The following is an 18,962-nucleotide window of genomic DNA, read 5'->3' as shown; positions in this document are numbered from 1 at the left end:
ATCCCACCGGGTTCTTAGACAAAGATCACTGTCCTGCTCCCCCACACCAGGGAGAAGACATACCAGAGGTCTAAGGGAGATTGGTGGGGTTTTGCCCACAGGCAGTCGCTCCCTCTGTCTAGCCTTGGCGCCTTCAGGACTTGACAAAATGCTGTTGGAAAGGCATTTCTGTGCAACAAGTTTCTCCTGACTCAGATTCACCCACTGCTACTAAGAAATACTTGTACCTGTATCCTACTTCGTCGCTCCGTCTTAAGAGACATGGAGAACCTGAAGTTTCTTCTCCTGTCGCCACTAAGAGGTACAGAGATGTCAGCCCACAACCTTCCTATAGCTCTCAGGAGCAATATTTGTCTCCTCCTCACCAAGACTGTTGATCACCCGAAGTTTTCCCACAACTGCCGGAAGCGGCCGTTTATCGAAGAGAAAGAGTGCCAAATGGCCAGCTTCTCACAAAAGACTTTTAATTATGAGCATTCAGCGACCAGCTTTGAGCACCCAGCACCACCTTCTAGACACTTGCCTACTACCTCTGATTGACTTACGCCAGCTGCTAAAGCACCCACAGACATCTGTTGAGTGCCCGCCTCTTATCTCCTGGCGACAGACGGACTCTACTGATTCCCTTCGCTTTCTCAAGCACAGAAGAAAGCATGTTAGTTCCTCTTCATCAATTAGCAGAGCTTATGGGTTTCTAAAGAAAGCAACTCTCCCTTCCTCCATGGATAAGAATTTGTTGCTGATTTCATCATAGGAAGAAGAGGAAGAGGTAGTGAAAAACTCTACTCCTTACACTGCTTATTCCTCTCTTTTGAAGTACAGGCAGTCCCCGTTTATCGGTGGGGCTTTCATTCTCGGTGGGGTGCTGATAAGCGAAAACCGCCATTAACCGAAACTTAAGTGGTTAATGTCACTGATACTATTATCGGCACCTTATGTGCCTAACCAAAACTCTATCATCTTGTTAGGTATGTTATGGTGCCATAACTCTATTATTGGCGCCTTATGCGCCTAACTGAAACTTGTCCCGTTATGGTGCCATGCATTGCTGATTTTATGGCGCTAGACAAGCACCATAAAACTGTATCGCCATTAACTGAGTCCACCGATAACCTTCCCAGACTTCTTCATTCCAGCTACGCCTACATCTCTAGCATCTATCTTTCTGATGAGGGAGCACACAACAAAAGGTGCAAAACTGCTTAAATTAATCCTTTCCTCTGCTTCCAAGAAATCTCTGTGTGAGATACATGACTGACTTACTTCCAAAAGGGAACAAGGCAAAGCTTCTTTTCCTTTCCCTCCTAACAAACTCATGAAAATGAAATAGACCTTCTGCACAACAGGTGAAACTCCTTCTCTGGGAGTGGCTGCTTCCTCCCAGGGGGGACTTCTTTGCTCTAGTAGACCCTAACAGGAGGTCATCCTTCTCCTTTGTGAAGGTTATGTGTTCCTCATTGAAACTTGATCACTTTATTAAAAACATTTTTAAGGTGTTCAAAATCTTTAGCTTTTTGGATTGGGCTATTGGAGCCTTAGCTAGGAAGATGGAAGATTGCCAAGCTATAGGTTGAGAACTGGTTAAGTGTACTGTTGTGCACTGACAGAGCTGTCAGAGACTGTTCAGCAGAGCTTGCATCTCTCTCTCTCTCTCTCTCTCTCTCTCTCTCTCTCTCTCTCTCTCTCTCTCTCTCTCTCTCTCAATGGGATCTAAAAAATAGGGAGCTCTGGCGTTTGTTCATGTCAAAAGAAGTACATCACCAACCCAGAAGTCAGCTCTCCTTTTTTTTGTGCCTTTAGATAAGGCACACTTTTTTCTGCAAGCCACAGTGAAAGATATTCTACTACTTCAAGAAGTCTACAATGGATTTGCCTGCACAATCCACCAAATGACCAAGACAAACTGCTCCTTTGACTTCTGCTTCCTCCTTTTCCCTGTTGCAGATGCAGCCCTTTTGTTGGGGTAAACAGAAAATGGCTTCAAGACTGAGAACCAACCTCCAGCCTCCTACAAAGTGCATTAGGAAGTCATCTTTCAAGTCCAACCCTAAGAAATGAGAACATAGTCCTCTGTGCCCAGGTAGGAGTGAGACCTCTACCCTTTTGGAAGGAGTGGAAGAGAAGAGGAACAGAGCCTTGGGTAGTCAGGGTACTCAGGAAAGATACATAATCCCTTTTTTAAAGACTTCTTCCCTAGTTATGTTGTTGATCATCTTGACAGCATACTCAGAAGTTCCACAAAGTTTGTGGCTCTCTCACATGAAGTAGAGACTCCTCTCTTCAAGGAAGCAGTGGAAGAGGTCATAGATATTCTTTCACAAGGCTTTTACAAACTATCTCTTAATGGTCTGAAAGCCTCGTTGGGGGGTTGGAGGCCCATTCTGGCCGTAAGTGCGCTGAATGCGTGTTGTTCTGTAGACGAAGTTTTCACATGGAAAACAGTCTGTTCAGTTGTGTTTTCAATTCCATCAAGGGGACTGAAGATGCCATATTTCCACATCCCCAAACATCCACACTCGCAGTTCCTTCGCTTTGCCTTCCAGAGCAGAGTACTACAGTGGGGAACAATCTGCTTCGGCCGCTTGACAGCACCGCAAGTATTTACCTGAGTTTTAGCTCCCTTATGAAATTGGCTTGATCTTCTGGATACAAATGAAGAGGACTTGAACAAGATGCTTCACCTGAAGAAGGAGTTGGGTATTCTAATCAACAAAGAGAAATCACTCTGGACACCAACTAGGAGATTCCCTATTTGGGGACGATCTTGAACTCTCAGATATTTTGGGTTTCTCTGTCACCCAAAAGAATAGAAAATTGTCTGCAGATGGTACATCATTTTCTGGACTCTCCTGCCTGTTCAGCAGTACAATGGATGAGTCTCCTAGGAACTGTAGCGTCGGTAGAGCTGTTTATGACGCTAGGAAGTTTGCACATGAGACCCTGCACTTTCTTCTAAGAGCAAACTGGTGCAGGAAGTCTGTACCAGATTCATTTACATTCCTAATAATGAATGAAATCAGAGAGGATTTGCAGTAATGGTCATGTGAAAGAAGACTCTTTTGACAGTCTCTTTTTACTCAGACGCCTCTGACCTGATAACAGACCAAGCAGTTCTTCTGGCTGAGCAGATGCTGGACCTGTTTGAAATGATATATGGAACTTATGGGGAAACTATCCATAGATATATTTGTTATATTGAGGAATGGGGGAAACTATCCATAGATATATTTGTTATATTGAGGAACCACAGACTTCCTTTCTTCTGCTCTCTGGTGCTAGACCCTCAAGCATGGGCAGTAAATGCCATGCTACTAGATTGGACAGGTCTAGATGTTTACGCCTTTCTCCCCACCCTTCGGGATGATCAGAAAAGTCACCAAGTTATCGACCCACTAAGGAACCTTCATGACTCTAATCGCCCCCTTCTGGCCAAACAAAGAACAGTTTTCCAGATCTTGTTCACCTATTAGTGGATTACCCAAGGCTACTTAAACAAAAATGACGGTTGCTTAACAACCCCACTTCCAAAGATTCCATCAAGGGTTGTTCGCTCTGGGCCTGACAGGGTTCAGACTCAGCGCCCCATCCGAACAAAGGCTTTTCATGCTAGGCTGCAGAGGCAATTGTGAAGTGCAGGCAAAGATCTTCTTCTGAACTCCATCAGTCAAAATGGGCAGTCTTCAGAGGATGGTGTAGCTGCTATAACATCTCTTCTTCTGAGAGCAATTGTGAACCAAAATAGCCAATTTTTCTATTTCCTAAAATCGGTTAGGAAAACTATTGACCTCTACAATTAGAGGATGTAGATCGATGCTTAGTTCATAGAGGGTTAGACATCACCTACCTATTAAATTGTTTAAACTGAAAATCAAGAAAATCTACCCAATTAGCCTGGAACTTGGATGTCGTACTCAAGTGGCTTTCAAGTTCCCACTTTGAACCACTTCAAAATGCTTCATTTAGGAATCTACTAAGAAAACACTTTTCCTAGTAGGCCTGGCAACAGCCAATGCATCAGTGAGTTACAGTCGATGGACAAGAAAGTGGGTTATGTGCAAGGAGAGACAGTTTGCTCATTGTCCCTTAACTTTTTTGCGAAGAACGAGGACCCATCTAAACCTTGGCCTTGCTTCTTTATTATTAAAAATCTTGCAGACATATTGGGTCCGGAACAAGAAGAAGATAGCCTCCTGTGTCCAGTAAGATCTTTAAGACAATTCCTGCACAGGACAGAGAAGATTAGAGAGGTGCACTGTGAAAAGCCCAGTGTGCCCTCTTTTGAAAAAATGCCATATCATTTTTTCTGAGAGTTGATTTCAGAAGTGCACAACTCAGATTGGAGAGGACAACTTTCCTGTTCTGAAAGTAAATCCTCATCAAGTCAGGGTCAGTTGCGACTTCCCCAGCCTTTAGACATATAGCCATCTTCTCGATTTTGCAGTTAACCATCTGGAGATGTAAATCCATGTTCACCTCGCATTACCTCAAGGGCATAGAGACGGTGTTCAAAAACTGCAATACGTTAGGACTTTTATCTGTGGCTGGCATGGTGTTGGGGACGGAAGCATAGGAAACTCTTTATTCCTATGCTATCCACTCACCTTGAATGAAGGTTTTGTGTTTTTGGGCAGTCTGGAGGTACAAGGTACCTGGTGTACCCTCCAGATCATAATTTTAATGGTTTGGGCATTGGTGGTTTTTTAATTCTGTGGTTTAGGTGATTATCTTCATTTGTTTTTTATTTTTCTGGTCTCACCCAGACCAAGGGCAATTTTTAAACTTTGTTAGCATACAGTGTTACTTCCTCCACTGCAAAGTTCCTACTGAGGTAGGAGCGACCCTTGGCTCTACTGCCTCGCCCACTACTAGTTGAGAGAAGCTCTGAACAGAGGCAGTAACCACCTGCAGCAGCTCTCTCAACCAGGTAATGAACATAAACATAGGAATCTGTTGTAATGCTAGCAAATTTTCAATTTTCAAAATCATTACTACTAATAATGCTTTGCAATAGGTAATATGTCTATGCTTTTCCCACTAGTACCTTGCAATGTGGAATCAGCTATGTAATTACTTGGTAAGGTACATATACAAAAATTACATTTTTATGATAAAATAATGTTTTGTATATACATGTACTCACCTACACACAAATGAAAGAAGCGCTGAAGCTTGAATTTTGAATTGTAATCTGCCATAGGTTAGGGATCCATACCTATGTAATTGCTACTTGGTAAATATATATAAAACATTATTTTCTTATAAAAATTAATTTTTTGATGGAAAACTTCTTAGAAGGACTTGCACAAGGAAAAGCTTATGTATAATTGTTGATTTTCATTTTCCCCTAAGTAAAATACAATATATTATATTTTTGTTTATAATGTTACTAATGAAACTGAATAATTACAGGTGGCAAAAAACAACAGTGTGGCGTCGACTGCAAAGGGGGGTTTAAAAGAATCAAGATTCTACTGCCAGTGCTACTGGGGAAGCCAAAGGATATAAAGTAAAAAAGGACATTAAAATTGAGGTGCCAGATCAGTCAGATTTAGATTATGATAATTACTGTTGTTATGGACTAACAGAAACATTAGCCAAAAAAAGTCAAATATCCAAAAGAAAGTCAGTGGATGTTACTACTTTGGAATCTGATGCCATTAATTCTAGTGATAGTCAGACTGTGGTATTAGAAAGTGAAGGAAGTTTCCTTGCAAATGAAGGGTCAGTCATCCGCACACGCTCCCCTTTAGCAATTAAGGAAGAAAGTCTTAATGAGGAAGATACTGCTACAGTGGTCACTTCTGAAAAATTCTGGAAATGCACATTTTCAATTAGAGATGCCTCTAGTAAGTTTCAAGTTCTTGAAATGGTAAATACTGGTTTTCCAATATGAATGCCTTCATAGATGGAATTACATTACTCTCCCTGGGTGTGCTTCGACTGTCACTGAATCACCTTGAAAAACAAAATGCTATCAAATAGGCCCTACAGTTGACTATGGACCTGAGGTGGCATACTTTTTCCATTGTGCTTGCAGCCATGTCCACTTTAGCACGTTCACTGAGTTATCTCATTTTATTGTAAGCTATCTTTGTATTCAGAGGGTGTGTATGCCCTTAATGTTTTTCTGTCAGGATTGCTGCCTGTAGATCTTTCTCTCCTCCAGTATTACAGTGTATAGTTTTGTGAGCCTTATGGGTCTTTCTTGGCCCTTTTTCTCAAAGAGAATTGTTGTGTGCATACCTGTTGTGAGAAGGACAAAACATGTGGCAGTCGCCTTTGTTCATAGTGAGTGATAGTGGCACCCACATGTGTTTTTTGTTTAGTGTGCCTTTTGGAGTGCTGGTCAGTGTGTTCTTTTGCAAAAGGGTGAGAGCCGTGCATATCTTTTGTATGCCTTGGTTTTTTTTATCACATTAAGCGTCCTTTGTTTTTCTTAAATGTGTTGTGTGGTACCCACATATATGTGTGATTCCCCATCCCCAACTTTTCCTTTGCTTTAGGTGCATTATGTCTGTGATGGAGGAAAGCATTAAGTCAGAATTCAGGCATTGTTCTGGCAAGAGCAAGCTCTGCAGTAAGCCTGATTTCAGACATTGTGGCAATGAGAGTAGGCCATACAGTAAGTTTATGCCCCCAATAGGGGGTTGGGAGTGTTTTAGGAGCAATATGTGCACAGCGTGTGAGGGAAGGCAGGCTTGCTTGTTAGTGGGCCTTAAATGAGGAGGAGGTGTATGAAGGGCAATACTCTTCCAAAGAAACTGTGATGAGCCTATCCCTTCTCCATCCTGGGATTCCCTCTTCTCCATTGCACCTTCCATCAGTGGCTATTGTTCCCCTGCCATCATCTGAGGGAGAATATGTGCCAGGCAGGTGGAGAGGTTAGAAGCAATGTAAAAGTGTTAGACATCCTTCAGGAAAGTTTGAGAGTCCGATATGATGGCCCATGTGAGTTACAGGTGGTTTGCCCTCCCTCCCATCTTCCTCCAACTTTGACAGGTAGGGGTAGAGGGGAAGCAGCAAGGCCTACCAAGTAGGTGAGGCCCCTTGCCTACTCCACCCCCCCCAACCAGTAAAGGGAGCTAGGACAATTCGCCGTAAACAAAACAAATTTGCCGTAGGACAATTGATTGTAAGACTTTTCGCCGTAAGAAAACTTGCCGCAAGGACATTTCGCCGTAAAATGTATATTTTAGTTTTTAGCTTACTTCTTTTAGAGATCAATTTAACTATATTCATATAGTTATCTTCAAGTATATTTATCACTTTTCACTGATTTTCATGTATTCATTTAATTATAATTATATATAGGAAAAGGATAAAAAAAATGAAGACCACATACTTTATTTAAGAAGTTTTCTAAAAAAAAAATTCAAAGCTAAAAAATCATGTAAGTTCATAGCAATTGCTCGTAAATAATGTTGTTTAGCATTTTGATCATAACCTCTGACAATACTTAGTATGCGCTTATAAACATTTTTGTATTTTTTCTTGACTGCTGTTCCACCTCTTTCTGCATCGATTATCTTCTTTTTAGAAAGATATTCTTCATTTTTCAATACATTGATGAGTTTCCATAAATTTGGATGCGTATTGGTCACAGATACTTGAAGCGCATTATGGAACCCTTCTACTCATTGTTGGTATTAACCAGCTGATCTAGGGTTCTTTGATAAACATTCCAAGTTCGATAGGAAAGTTGGAGAAACTCTACGACGACGAGGTCCCCTCCCTCTCTCTCCCCCAATGTAATGAGTTTCAAAATATGCAACTAGTTCTTGTGGTAAGTCATCGTCATCAAACCAACTCTATAAATGCATCAATGATGTCTGAAGGCGGTATGAATGCAAGTGCACAATCACTTTGATATCGAATCTTAAGCCCAATATCTATCACTTTCTGTAAACATTCTTACAGAAATGAAAATAACAGCCTGTAACATTTGCAGAAGGGAAAATGTCAGAAAAACTTAAAAAACTAGCTGGTTTCGAAATCAATCATTAGATTTTCAGGTTCTAGGGACTCGAGTAAATCTTTAACCTTTTGAAAAAACGTATTGTAAGATTCCTTAGTCTTATTCGGAAGGGAACCGTAAACTCGTGGATGCATGCATGTCCTATGTTGACATGTAGAGTATATAACTGATAGAAGATTTCAGGACAAACCTTAAATGTTCCATCGCATACCCAATTTGTATGTCTTTCTAGATCGTGTAACCCTGCAATCGTACCAAAGATCAACATTCTGTTTTCATCTTCCATTCCACTATCATAAAGTGAAAAATCTTTCTCCGTTCTGTAAACACGCAAATTCTTCGGGAATTACATAACCGATTCTTGTCTTGGAATAGGAGGGGCCTTTTCTTCTTTTTGTCTCCATCTTCTTATGTTTCTTGACAAATTTGAAGTTGATGGCATAAGAGAGCGTCCTGCATTTTCTAATTCCTCGCATGCAGCAACCAATCAATGATCTTGAAGCTAGCTGGGATTTCAGTGCATTTTCTTTCATATGTGCAATTGTTTTTGCATTTTATGTTTGCTTGGGTTCGCTGGATGGGTATGCTCGCTTACAGTTTTACAGATTGAAATCTCTTCAATATTCCGTCTTGTATGTATTCTTGCTTTGCAGTTTTTTTCAACACACTTCCAATAAACCTTGCCTCCATATTCTCTTTCTTGTCTGTAAATGAAGTTGGAATCATCTACGAACTTATCACAACCTCTGGTGCTTTTGATAGTGTACAGCATCGTATGGGGTTTAAGTTTTAACTGATAAATGTAGATAATACAAAGGTTTAAGATAAAAAAAAAATAAAAAAATATGGTAAACTACCGAATTTGTAATGACCTCATTTAAACATTTAACAACGGGTGTCAAAATTTATAAACGACCCTTCTCTCTCTCTCTCTCTCTCTCTTTCTTTCTTCATTCTTTTTTTTAATCTATACATGACAAAGCATATACATTTATAACGGCGAAATGTCCTTGCGGCAAAATATCCGTATGGCAATTTTTCTTACGGCAAAATGTCTAACAATCAATTGTCCTACAGCAAATTTGTTTACGGCAAATTGTCCGGTCTCCCAGTAAAGGTCTTGAATAGAGAAGAGAGAGAGACAGAGAGACAGATAGAGAGACTTTGACTCCTCCTTAAAGCTGGGGCAGAGGAGGAGAGAGATTTATCACTGGTGGAGGGAGAGCTGAGTGAGACAATTCATGCATGGTCTCATTGCTGCCCAGAGTTTTCCCCAATTTCTGTGCCTCCTTTGATTGGTTGCTCTTCCACCTTGGATAACCTACTTAAAGAGTAACTTCAATAAGGGATGACACTCTGAGGTAGAACTGATTGCAGAAGGGGAGGCATACATCAGAACAGAATCAGTTGTAAAGCAACTGACAAGCAGTGAGCATGCTCCCCCGTAAGTGGAGCACCTGATATAGCAGGAGTCAGAGTCCACCTAATGGAGAGAGACCCTGGAACAGGAGGAACTACATTTGGAAGGGGAACCTCAGTGTTTCTTTTCCTTTTATCTTTGTTCCTTAAAAATTTACTTTTTATTCAGGGATCATGAGTATCAAAACCTATCAGTTAATTAGCATCTTAAAGGTAATTTGGCTTGAATTTTCATTGATATGTATAGATACTTTGATAGTAAGAGATATTGAACTTCCCCGTTAATGAGATACCCTTGTGGAAATTTGACTAAATTTTCCTTGACATATAGAGATACTTTTATGTTAGAATATCAACTTCATCAGTAAATGGGCGCTTTTTAGGAAATTCTAAAATTCTCCAAGACTTGTATAAATTATTTTGTGTTTAGAAGTATCAAACCCACCATTAGTTAATTAGATACATATGAAGGAAATTCACTGAAATTTTCCTAGACATGTACATATTTTTCATTTTGTTTGCAGGGCTTTTGCCAAGAAGAGAACAGCATCTACAGGTTCATTAGCAGGTGTGTCATTTTCTTGGGGCTGACTAGTACTATTTGTCTTTTTGGTCTGCAATTTTTAGTGACTCGCAAATCCAGATAAGTGACCCACATTAGATAAAGGATGTGTGGTTTTCAGTGGTGGTCACCCCATTTCTTTCATGCAGGCACTTGGGCAGAGTTGAGGCAGTGGCCTTTCGAATGATGAAAAGCTCCAGCACCTCCTCGCTTCGGAACCGGGCGATGAGTGGTTTTCTTCTGCTCCTCCTCCTCTGACTTGTGGCTTGTAGGAGAGTGGAAACATTCAGTAGCTCAGAAGCTGAGCCTGGAAGTTCCAGAGGTCAAAAAGTTGCGCTGTGGTCCTCTCTGTTTGGTAATAGAAGATTGAGAGCTGTTGTCACAGTTCCTTCTGCTGCAGAATTTGGAGGGGCAGCACTGTGACTCTGAGAGCAGAATCACCCTGTTCCAAAGCGTTGAGGTGTTTTCATCAGGTACCTTCTTCCCTCCAAGATTGGACATTGAGGGGGGGGGGGGGGGGGGGGGGGGGGGGGGGGGGGGGGGGGGGGGGGGGGGAGTTCTGTAACTTCTGTTGTGACTTGTTTGGATTTGAGCCTAGAGAGACGGGTCGACACTCAACATCTATGAGGGTGGACTCGCATTGATCCAAGCGGCGAGGCATGCTGGAAGATAGGAGGCCTTATTGCAACCCCCTCCACTTGGCAACTGAGCACTGAGAGAGGTGTACCCCATATGCAGTGTTGGAGTGGACAGTGCCTGTCTGGAGGCTGGGATATTGACTGCTAGCAGCTGACCCACATTTCACTTAAGGAGCAGACCCAACTGCATTTTGTCCAAGTGTACCAATCACGAGTAATTCCATATATGAAAGCATAGGTTTTGTAGGCTAAGAAAAATACAAATTACTTGAGAATTTGTTATTTTTCCAAATAAAAATCATATTATTGGGAAATTAGAATTTTTTTCTTTAAATTTTCGATATACTTTAAATTCTGTGTGCCTCAAGATCTGTGTATTAAATACAGTGATGTAAGTGGAAAACCTGCAATAGACCTTTCATAACATTGACCTTTTTAATGTTAACAAAATTCCTTGATGTGCATCAACATGTATTGTTTTACTTATTCTCTTCCACTTCATATCTACCATATTTGCTTACTTTTTTTGTTCAAGTAGTTTTGAGGGATATTCCTGTTCATCATTGTTCAAGTTATAATAGTTTAATCTTGCTGAATTTGATCTACAGGTAAACTTTACTGGTGGTGGCTACCAAGTGGTAGGAAGTGAAATAGTTATTGGTGGCCAACACATGGTTGTCTTAGACTCAACTGGATCCTCACAACACTCACATTCAAATGCTGATGGTCACATTGTAGTTACACCATTCACAGAGATGGTAAGGTTTGTTTAAAACGTTTCAGTTAAAATCTAATAATCTCATATTTTCCAATCTGTTGATTTTTAAGTAGAAGTAATACAGTACGGAAATGGATACGTATGTACGTAGTCGTTCCTGTAACTACTTTTACGTCAATTATTTCTTTATTAAGGGTAATGTATAAATTAAACTAACTTTTAAATCAAATTACAGTAAACTTTAATTTAATTTAAAGTTAGCTTAATACTTAGGGAGTATGATTAGGATCATATTTAGTGTTCAAACTCTAGAAGTAAGCATTTATTAGTATTTTTAGAGACCATGCCAAACTTATGAAAAACTTCCATTACGCGAGGGGGTCTGGAACCTAACCTTGCATAAATTCAGGGTATTACTGTAATTACTTTTTTCATACATTCAACTTACCTGTCAAATATATACATAGCTATCGACTCCGTCGTCCCTGACAGAAATTCAAATTTCGCGGCACTCGCTACAGGTAGGTCAGGTGATCTACCGCCCTGCTCTGGGTGGCAGGACTAGGAACCATTCCCGTTTTCTAATCAGATTCTCTCTGTCGCCGGTGGTATCAACATTGTTGTTACTTCCTCCTGACTAGAATTCTTTTTCACAACGCTTTTGATCATCTCTCGCTGATATTTGGTGACGTACTTGGATCGTTGTTTGTTTTGGCATTCGCTATCGTGGACTGTTTTTTGGACTTGGTTTTGGAATTCGTGAATATGTCTGACTCTAGTGTTAGTTTCAGAGTGTGTGTGAATGAGGGCTGTAAGGTGAGGATTCCGAAAGCTTCGGTAGATCCTCACACTACATTGCAGTGGTTTGTAGAATGGTTGAATGCTCGATTGAGAATACGTGTAACGAGTGTGAGAAACTGAGTGCGCAAGAGTGGAAGAATCTAACTTCTTACTTGAAGAAGTTAGAGAAAGATAGAGAGAGGAAGGCGGCTTACAAAACCCGCAGAATGTCTACATCTCGTGATTTACTGTCTAGTTCTGTAGCTTCTTCCTCTGATAATCATGCCCATTCTGTTTCAGCCCGTTCACAAATTGCCCTAATCCCTCTAGTTCTGCTTCGGAAATAGCGGAACTCAGAGCTTCCCTTCAGAAAATGCAGGAAAAATGGCAGCATTGGAAGCTAAGGAAAGTGAATGTGGTTTCGCTAGTGTATTAGTGTCCCCAGTGTAGTGGAGGGGGCGTCTGGTCGTCTCTGCGACGCTCCCAGGCCTAGACCTCTTCCAAGCTCCCTGGCCCGGAGGAGAAGGAAAGTCGAAAGCCGTACGGGAGTTGTGGAGAATCCCCAACGATCAGGCGTCCCTTCGGCAGAATCTATCATATCACAAACTGCCAAGGACCGCTATAAGGCAAAATCGTCCTTCGAGAGTGCTTTTCGTCTTCTAGTTCGCCCTCTCCAAGAAGAGGATGAAGGAGTCGAAACTTTCCCGTCCGCTGAAGAGGAGTATGAAAGAACATGAGCTCAATTCTAGTCCCGAGCGCTTCTCTGAAGAAGAAGCGCCTTCGGTAATAAAGAAGGCTAGAAAACAATCAGACTCTGGGTCTGGAGGAGATCCTAGAGCACCTTCCAGATCTCCCTCTCCTGATTCGAAAGATTCCTCAACCAGGAAAATTTTAATGAATGTGCAGGAACAATTAGCCTCGTTGGTAGGAGTTCTTTATAAGGAGCCTACTCGTAAGAAGGATGATAGGCTTCCTATTAAAAGATCTAAATACCGATCCCCTGTCACGCGCAACGAGCCTTCCAGGGGAGGTGTCGCACAGGCGACCATCTCCGGCGGGAACGGTGCGTTAGACAGGAGAGAAGTAAGAAAGGAAGTTACTCCTGTCAAGAGTTTGGCTCCAGCCAGGAGCCAGGCTCCGAGTAGGCGCAAAGAGCCAGAGTATTCAGTTTCAACGTTCAAGATCTTCAACCAAGCGCCAAGAGTTAACTGAAGAAGAAGATCCTGTTAGGAGTAGAGTGCTTGTTAAACGAAAAGCGCCTACCATGATCAATACTCCTACTAAACACCATACGCATTCCAAGGATCAGGAGTATTTGGAGCGACATACTCCTGCCAGGCGCCAGGAGTCTTCGGACCTCGATACTCCTCCCAGGCGCCAGGAGTATTCCGAACTTTATACTCCTCCCAGGCGCCAGGAGTATTCTGAACTTAATACTCCTCCCAGGCGCCAGGAGTATTCCGAACTTTATACTCCTCCCAGGCGCCAGGAGTATTCTGAACTTAATACTCCTCCCAGGCGCCAGGAGTATTCGGAACAAGATGCGCCTACCAGACGCCAGGAGTATTCGAAGCGTATTTTGGAAGAATATGGAGACTCTTTAAACGCCAGCCGCTCCTCCTTACTCCACGCTCTCTGTTTTCGAGCACGAAAACGCACAAGTCTACCTCTTTCCTAAAAATGAAGCCTGCTATATCTATGAGGAGGGCGCTACAATCTCTTGACTCCTGTTCAAGAAGAAGGAGTTAGGAAGGACAGTCCTTTTGTATGCCTCCCGCTAAACTTACAGGGAGGAGAGGCATTTGGTACGAAACGGGAGAAAATATGGGATTGTCTCTGTCCGTTTCAGCTGAGTCAGACTTCTCGAGTTTAGTAGACTCATCGAGAAGACACGCCTTGAATTCAGCAAAAGTACATGGGGTCTTTCGGAAACGTACCACCTCCTCAAAGGACTTTTTCACACTTTAGAAGTTTTTAACTTCTTAGATTGGTCCCTTGGGGTTCTTGCCAAGAAGTCTCATGAAAAGGAACAACTGGACCCAGAAACCCTAAATAGCATCCTCACATGCATTGATAAGGCTGTTTCAGGATGAATCGGCTGAAGTATGCTCCCTCTTTGGTGCAGGAGTTTTAAAGAAGAGGGCGGTTCACAGTGCTTTCCTCACGAAGGCCGTCTCTCCTTCGCAAAGGTCCGCCTTATTGTTTGCGCCTCTCTCAGAACATCTTTTTCCCTCGCAGTTGGTGAAGGATATTGCCCATTCACTGACTGAAAAGGCCACCCAGGATCTCCTTAGACAATCCTCAAGGAAAAATAGACCTGTGGCCAGTGAGGAAAAGAAAGTGGCTCATCCAAGCTCAGCAGCAGCCCTTTCGAGGAGGCCTTCCAGCTAGATCTATCGCCAGAAGGAAGTCAAACCGAGAAAAGGGGCAGGTCTTCCTTCCGTCCCTTTAAGAAGGGAAAGTGAGAAATCTATCCTCCAGACACCTGTAGGAGCCAGGTTACATTTCTTTGCGAAAGCCTGGGAAGACATAGGATCGAATCCTTGATCCTTGGACGATGTCAATCATCAAGAAGGGTTATTACATCCCATTAAAGGACATTCCTCCCTTGACAACATCACCGAGGGAACTGTCCGCCAGATACAAGGACCCTGTTCTGATGGATACTCTTCGTCAGATGGTGGAACAGATGTGGGACAAAAGAGCAATAGAGCTGGTGCTGGATTGCAGCTCCCCGGGGTTTTACAATCGCTTGTTTCTTGTAGCAAAAGCCTCGGGGGATGGAGACCGGTAACTGGATGTAAGTTGGCGCTGAACAAATTCGTAAAACAACAGAAGTTCAGCATGGAAACGTCTGCTTCAGTCCTTGCAGCACTGCGTCAAGGAGATTGGATGGCGTCCCTAGACCTTCAGGACGCATATTTCCACATCCCGATCCACCATTCGTCGAGGAAGTACCTTCGATTTATGTTCGAGGGAAGAATCTATCAGTTCAGGGCCCTGTGTTTCGGCCTTTCCACGGCTCCTCAAGTCTTCACGGACGTGATGAAAAATGTATCAAGGACACTTACATTTGAAAGGGATAAACGTCTCCCTGTACCTGGACGACTGGACTCATCAGAGCCAGGTCTCAAAAGCAGTGTTTGGAGGACCTGTCAACAACACTTGAATTGACAAAATCATTGGGATTGATCGTACCTCGAGAAATCTCAGATGGTCCCCAGCCAGAACGTGGTTTATCTGGGGATTCAGATGGATTCTCGGGGTTTTCGAGTTTTTCCCTCTCAAGAGAGAATAAGGAAAGGCTGTGCCACAGTATCGAACTTCTTAGGGAAAGAGCGCACTTCAACGAGGGAATGGCTGAGCCTTCTGGGGACCCTTTCCTCGCTCGAACAGTTTCTTTCCCCTAGGAGACTACATCTTCGTCCGCTTCAGTTCTTCCTGAGAAGAAGTTGGAGTTGGAAGACAGGACAGCTCTCGGACACGTTTCCAATCTCGGAGGAAATAAAAAATCATTTAAAGTGGTGGTTGATTCCCTTAAAAGAAAAGAAACAAAGGAGTATCCCTGCAAGTACGGAACCCAAGCCTGACATTGTTCTCAGACGCGTCGGAGTCGGGCTGGGGTGCAACATGGATCCAAAGAAGTCGTCAGGCCTGGTCGGCAGAACAGGGGTGTTCATGGCATATAAATTGCAAGGAGCTTTTAGCAATTCACCTTGCGCTAAAGAGCTTCGAACACATAGTCAGAGGCAAGGTCGTACAGATAAACTCAGACAATACGACCGCTCTGGCTTATTTCAAAAGAAACAAGGAGGGACTCACTCTTTCGCTCTGTACGAGCTGGCAAGATCTGTTGATTTGGGCGAACCAAAGGAAGGTAGTTCTTCTAACGAGGTTTGTCCAAGGGGAGAGGAATGTGAGAGCGGACAGACTGAGCAGGAGGTTCCAGGTCCTTCCCACAGAATGGACACTCCAACTCAGAAGTCTGTCAGAGCCTTTGGTACTTTGGGGGAAGCCTCAAATAGATCTTTTCGCCACATTCCTCTCCAAAAGGATAGACACATTTTGTGCCCTAGTGGAAGATCCCAGGGCTTATGCAACAGACGCCTTTCTCCTGGACTGGTCAGGGCTAGGCTGTTTACGCTTTTCCCCGTTCAAGATACTGGGGGAAGTAAGTAGTCAGAAAATTCGTGGCATCCGAAGGAACCAAAATGACTCTGATTGCTCCGTATTGGCCATCTCAGATTTGGTTCACAGAGGTGATGGAGTGGACAGTGGACTTCCCCAGATCTCTTCCAAACAGAATAGATCTGCTCAAACAACCCCACTTCGAGAGGTACCATCAAAACCCTTCCCGCTCTTGCTCCTGACTGCCTTTCGACTATCGAAAGACTTGTCAGAGCGAGAGGTTTTCTCGCCAGGCAGCAAGCGCAATTGCTAGAGCCCGCAGATCATCTACTAGGCGAGTGTACCAATCGAAGTGGGAGGTTTTCAGAGCTGGTGCAGGTCGAAGAAGCTGTCCTCTTCCAGTACCTCTGTGACCGAAATTGCGGATTTCCTTCTGTTTCTTAGAGAAAAGTCGCATCTCTCTGTACCGACTATTAAGGGGTACAGGAGTATGCTTTCAGCAGTCTTTAGAAACAAGGGATTAAACGAATGATAAGGATTTGCAACGACCTCATTCGTTCCTTCGAAACATCAAAGTCACTTGAACCTAAGGTTCCAAGCTGGAACTTAGATGTGGTTCGTAAATTTCTATCCTCCGAAGAATTCGAACCATCACACACTGCTTCATTTCGTATATCACTAGAAAAGTGTTTGTTTCTGATGTCTCTTGCAACGGCAAAAAGAGTCAGTGAGTTGCACGCCCTTGAATCACGAGTCGGCTTCAAAGGAGACTCTGCAATTTGTTCATTCCAGTCTCTCTTTCTTGCCAAAAAATGAAACCCTTCGAATCCCTGGCCCAGGAGCTTCGAGGTAAAGGACTTTCTAGTTTGGTGGGCAGAGAGGCAGAAAGATCCCTTTGCCCAGTTAGAGCTCTTAAATTCTATCTGGACAGGAAGAAGCAGTTGGGGGTTCGCAAAAAGGTCTTTGGTGCTCAGTAAAAGACCCCAAGAGAGCAATGTCCAAGAACGCCTTAGCCTTCTTTGTTAGAAGTGTTATTTTACGGAAGCTCATAAGAATTGTCCAGATGATTCTTTTAATCTTTTAAGAGTGAGAGCCCACGAAGTTAGGGCAATCGCAACCTCTGTTGCGTTCCAAAGAAATATGTCACTTAAAAACATTTTGGATGCAACTTATTGGAGATGCAACTCTGTGTTTGCATCTCATTACTTAAAAGATGTGCGAGTTACGTATGAGAGATGTTTTTCTCTAGGTCCGTTTGTGTCAGCACAGACGGTTCTGGGTAAGGGAGCTAGCACCGATCCTTAATAATGTATGTAACCTCTTGTTGGATGTGTTCTTGAGTTCCTGTGCATGGAAGTGTCAGGTGTCGCACAGGCGACCTTCACTTCTCTTCACTAGGGGATCGAGTGACAGCTGACTTTTAGAGGGGTACAAAATTTTTTTTTTTTTTTGTATTATTGTATGTGTGTTATTGAGTTTGTGGTTGTTGCTAAGAGTTTGGGGATAGCTCTTGGCAATCTTAGAACTAACACGGGTGTTAGGTTCGGGTGATCGGGATCGGTTGTGTGCTCCTTAAATAAAGGCGTGTTGTCATATAAGCGGGTGTGCTCCCATTGACAAATGCCAGTTAGGTTCTGTCGAGTAAGTGGATGATACCCATCGACAGATCCACAAGAACTCTTGGCCACAGATACTACTTCTCGCCTAAGCTCTTGAGGTGAAGCAAGACCTCCTAGGACAGCAGTCACGAAAGTCTTCCACCTGATAAGGTAGGAACCAAGGTCTATAAATACCTACAACATATGTTGTTTACCTGTCTAGTCAGTAGTTAGCTGTCTCTTGCCCTCCACCAAAGGGTGTCAATCAGCTATGTATATATCTGACAGGTAAGTTGAATGTATGAAAATGATATTGTTATGATACAATAAAGTTTCATACATACTTACCTGGCAGATATATACAATTGAAGACCCACCCAGCCTCCCCGCAGGAGACAGGTGGAAGAGAGAATCTGATTAGAAAATGGGAATGGTTTCCTAGTCCTGCCACCCAGAGCAGGGCGGTAGATCACCTGACCTACCTGTAGCGAGTGCCGCGAAATTTGAATTTCTGTCGGGGACGACGGAGTCGATAGCTATATATATATCTGCCAGGTAAGTATGTATGAAACTTTATTGTATCATAACAATATCATATTTATAGAATTTTATTTTACCGTAAAAATGTCATTTTTGTGATTAAATATTTAAAATTATTTAAGCACTATTATATGTATTGATTATTGATATTTTTTTCACTGAATAATTTTTTTAAGGCCTTTGCAACTGCTGAACTATTTTACAACTGCTTCGTCTCCTTATTCTCAGTAACTGAATGCACTGTTAAAAATTTGCTAGCATTCATCAGTGACCAATTTTTTTTCAGGAAGTTACAAATGATGAATCATCCAATCAGTCTCCCAATACTGCAACCTCGAAACCTCACATTTATAATCCCGTCCAGGAGGCATTAGCGGTATCAGCCAGTTCTCCACAGGGCATCACTGTATGTCTGCAGTCAATAAAAACTGAATCAAATACACATGAAGACCAACAGAAAACTGTTTCAGTTGAGCAGATGTCAGAATTAATTACTGAGTTTATGTCTGTTGATTAAGGGCACACTGTTTTACTTGGGAAGTAAATTATTTCTAGAATTTTTCAATTTAGTATCAATTTCTCCTTAGGATACATTTCAGTCAAC

General features: G+C 42.5%; 1 protein-coding gene across 1 annotated transcript; it reads left to right on the top strand.

Annotated features, from left to right (window-relative positions):
* The first annotated feature begins 5,467 nt into the window (after nt 1-5,467).
* On the top strand, nt 5,468-18,923 carry LOC135216927 (uncharacterized). The gene is made up of 3 exons (XM_064252475.1): nt 5,468-5,846; nt 11,203-11,352; nt 18,645-18,923. Exons 1-3 carry the CDS (start codon nt 5,772-5,774, stop codon nt 18,873-18,875), a joined length of 456 nt encoding a protein of 151 aa, XP_064108545.1. The 5' UTR covers nt 5,468-5,771; the 3' UTR covers nt 18,876-18,923.
* The last annotated feature ends 39 nt before the right edge of the window (nt 18,924-18,962 follow it).

The sequence above is a fragment of the Macrobrachium nipponense genome, chromosome 6 (assembly GCF_015104395.2).
Source record: "Macrobrachium nipponense isolate FS-2020 chromosome 6, ASM1510439v2, whole genome shotgun sequence".
NCBI classification, from domain to species: Eukaryota; Metazoa; Arthropoda; class Malacostraca; order Decapoda; family Palaemonidae; genus Macrobrachium; species Macrobrachium nipponense.
This window is presented reverse-complemented; position numbering and strand designations above follow the sequence as displayed.

Bases quoted from the DNA above. Each gene is read 5' to 3' on its own strand.
- LOC135216927 (XM_064252475.1), top strand. From the start codon at position 5,772: ATGAGGAAGATACTGCTACAGTGGTCACTTCTGAAAAATTCTGGAAAT. The intron at 5,847-11,202 runs GTAAGTTTCAAG...TTTGATCTACAG, and splicing joins TTCAATTAGAGATGCCTCTA to GTAAACTTTACTGGTGGTGG. The intron at 11,353-18,644 runs GTAAGGTTTGTT...ATTTTTTTTCAG, and splicing joins TTACACCATTCACAGAGATG to GAAGTTACAAATGATGAATC.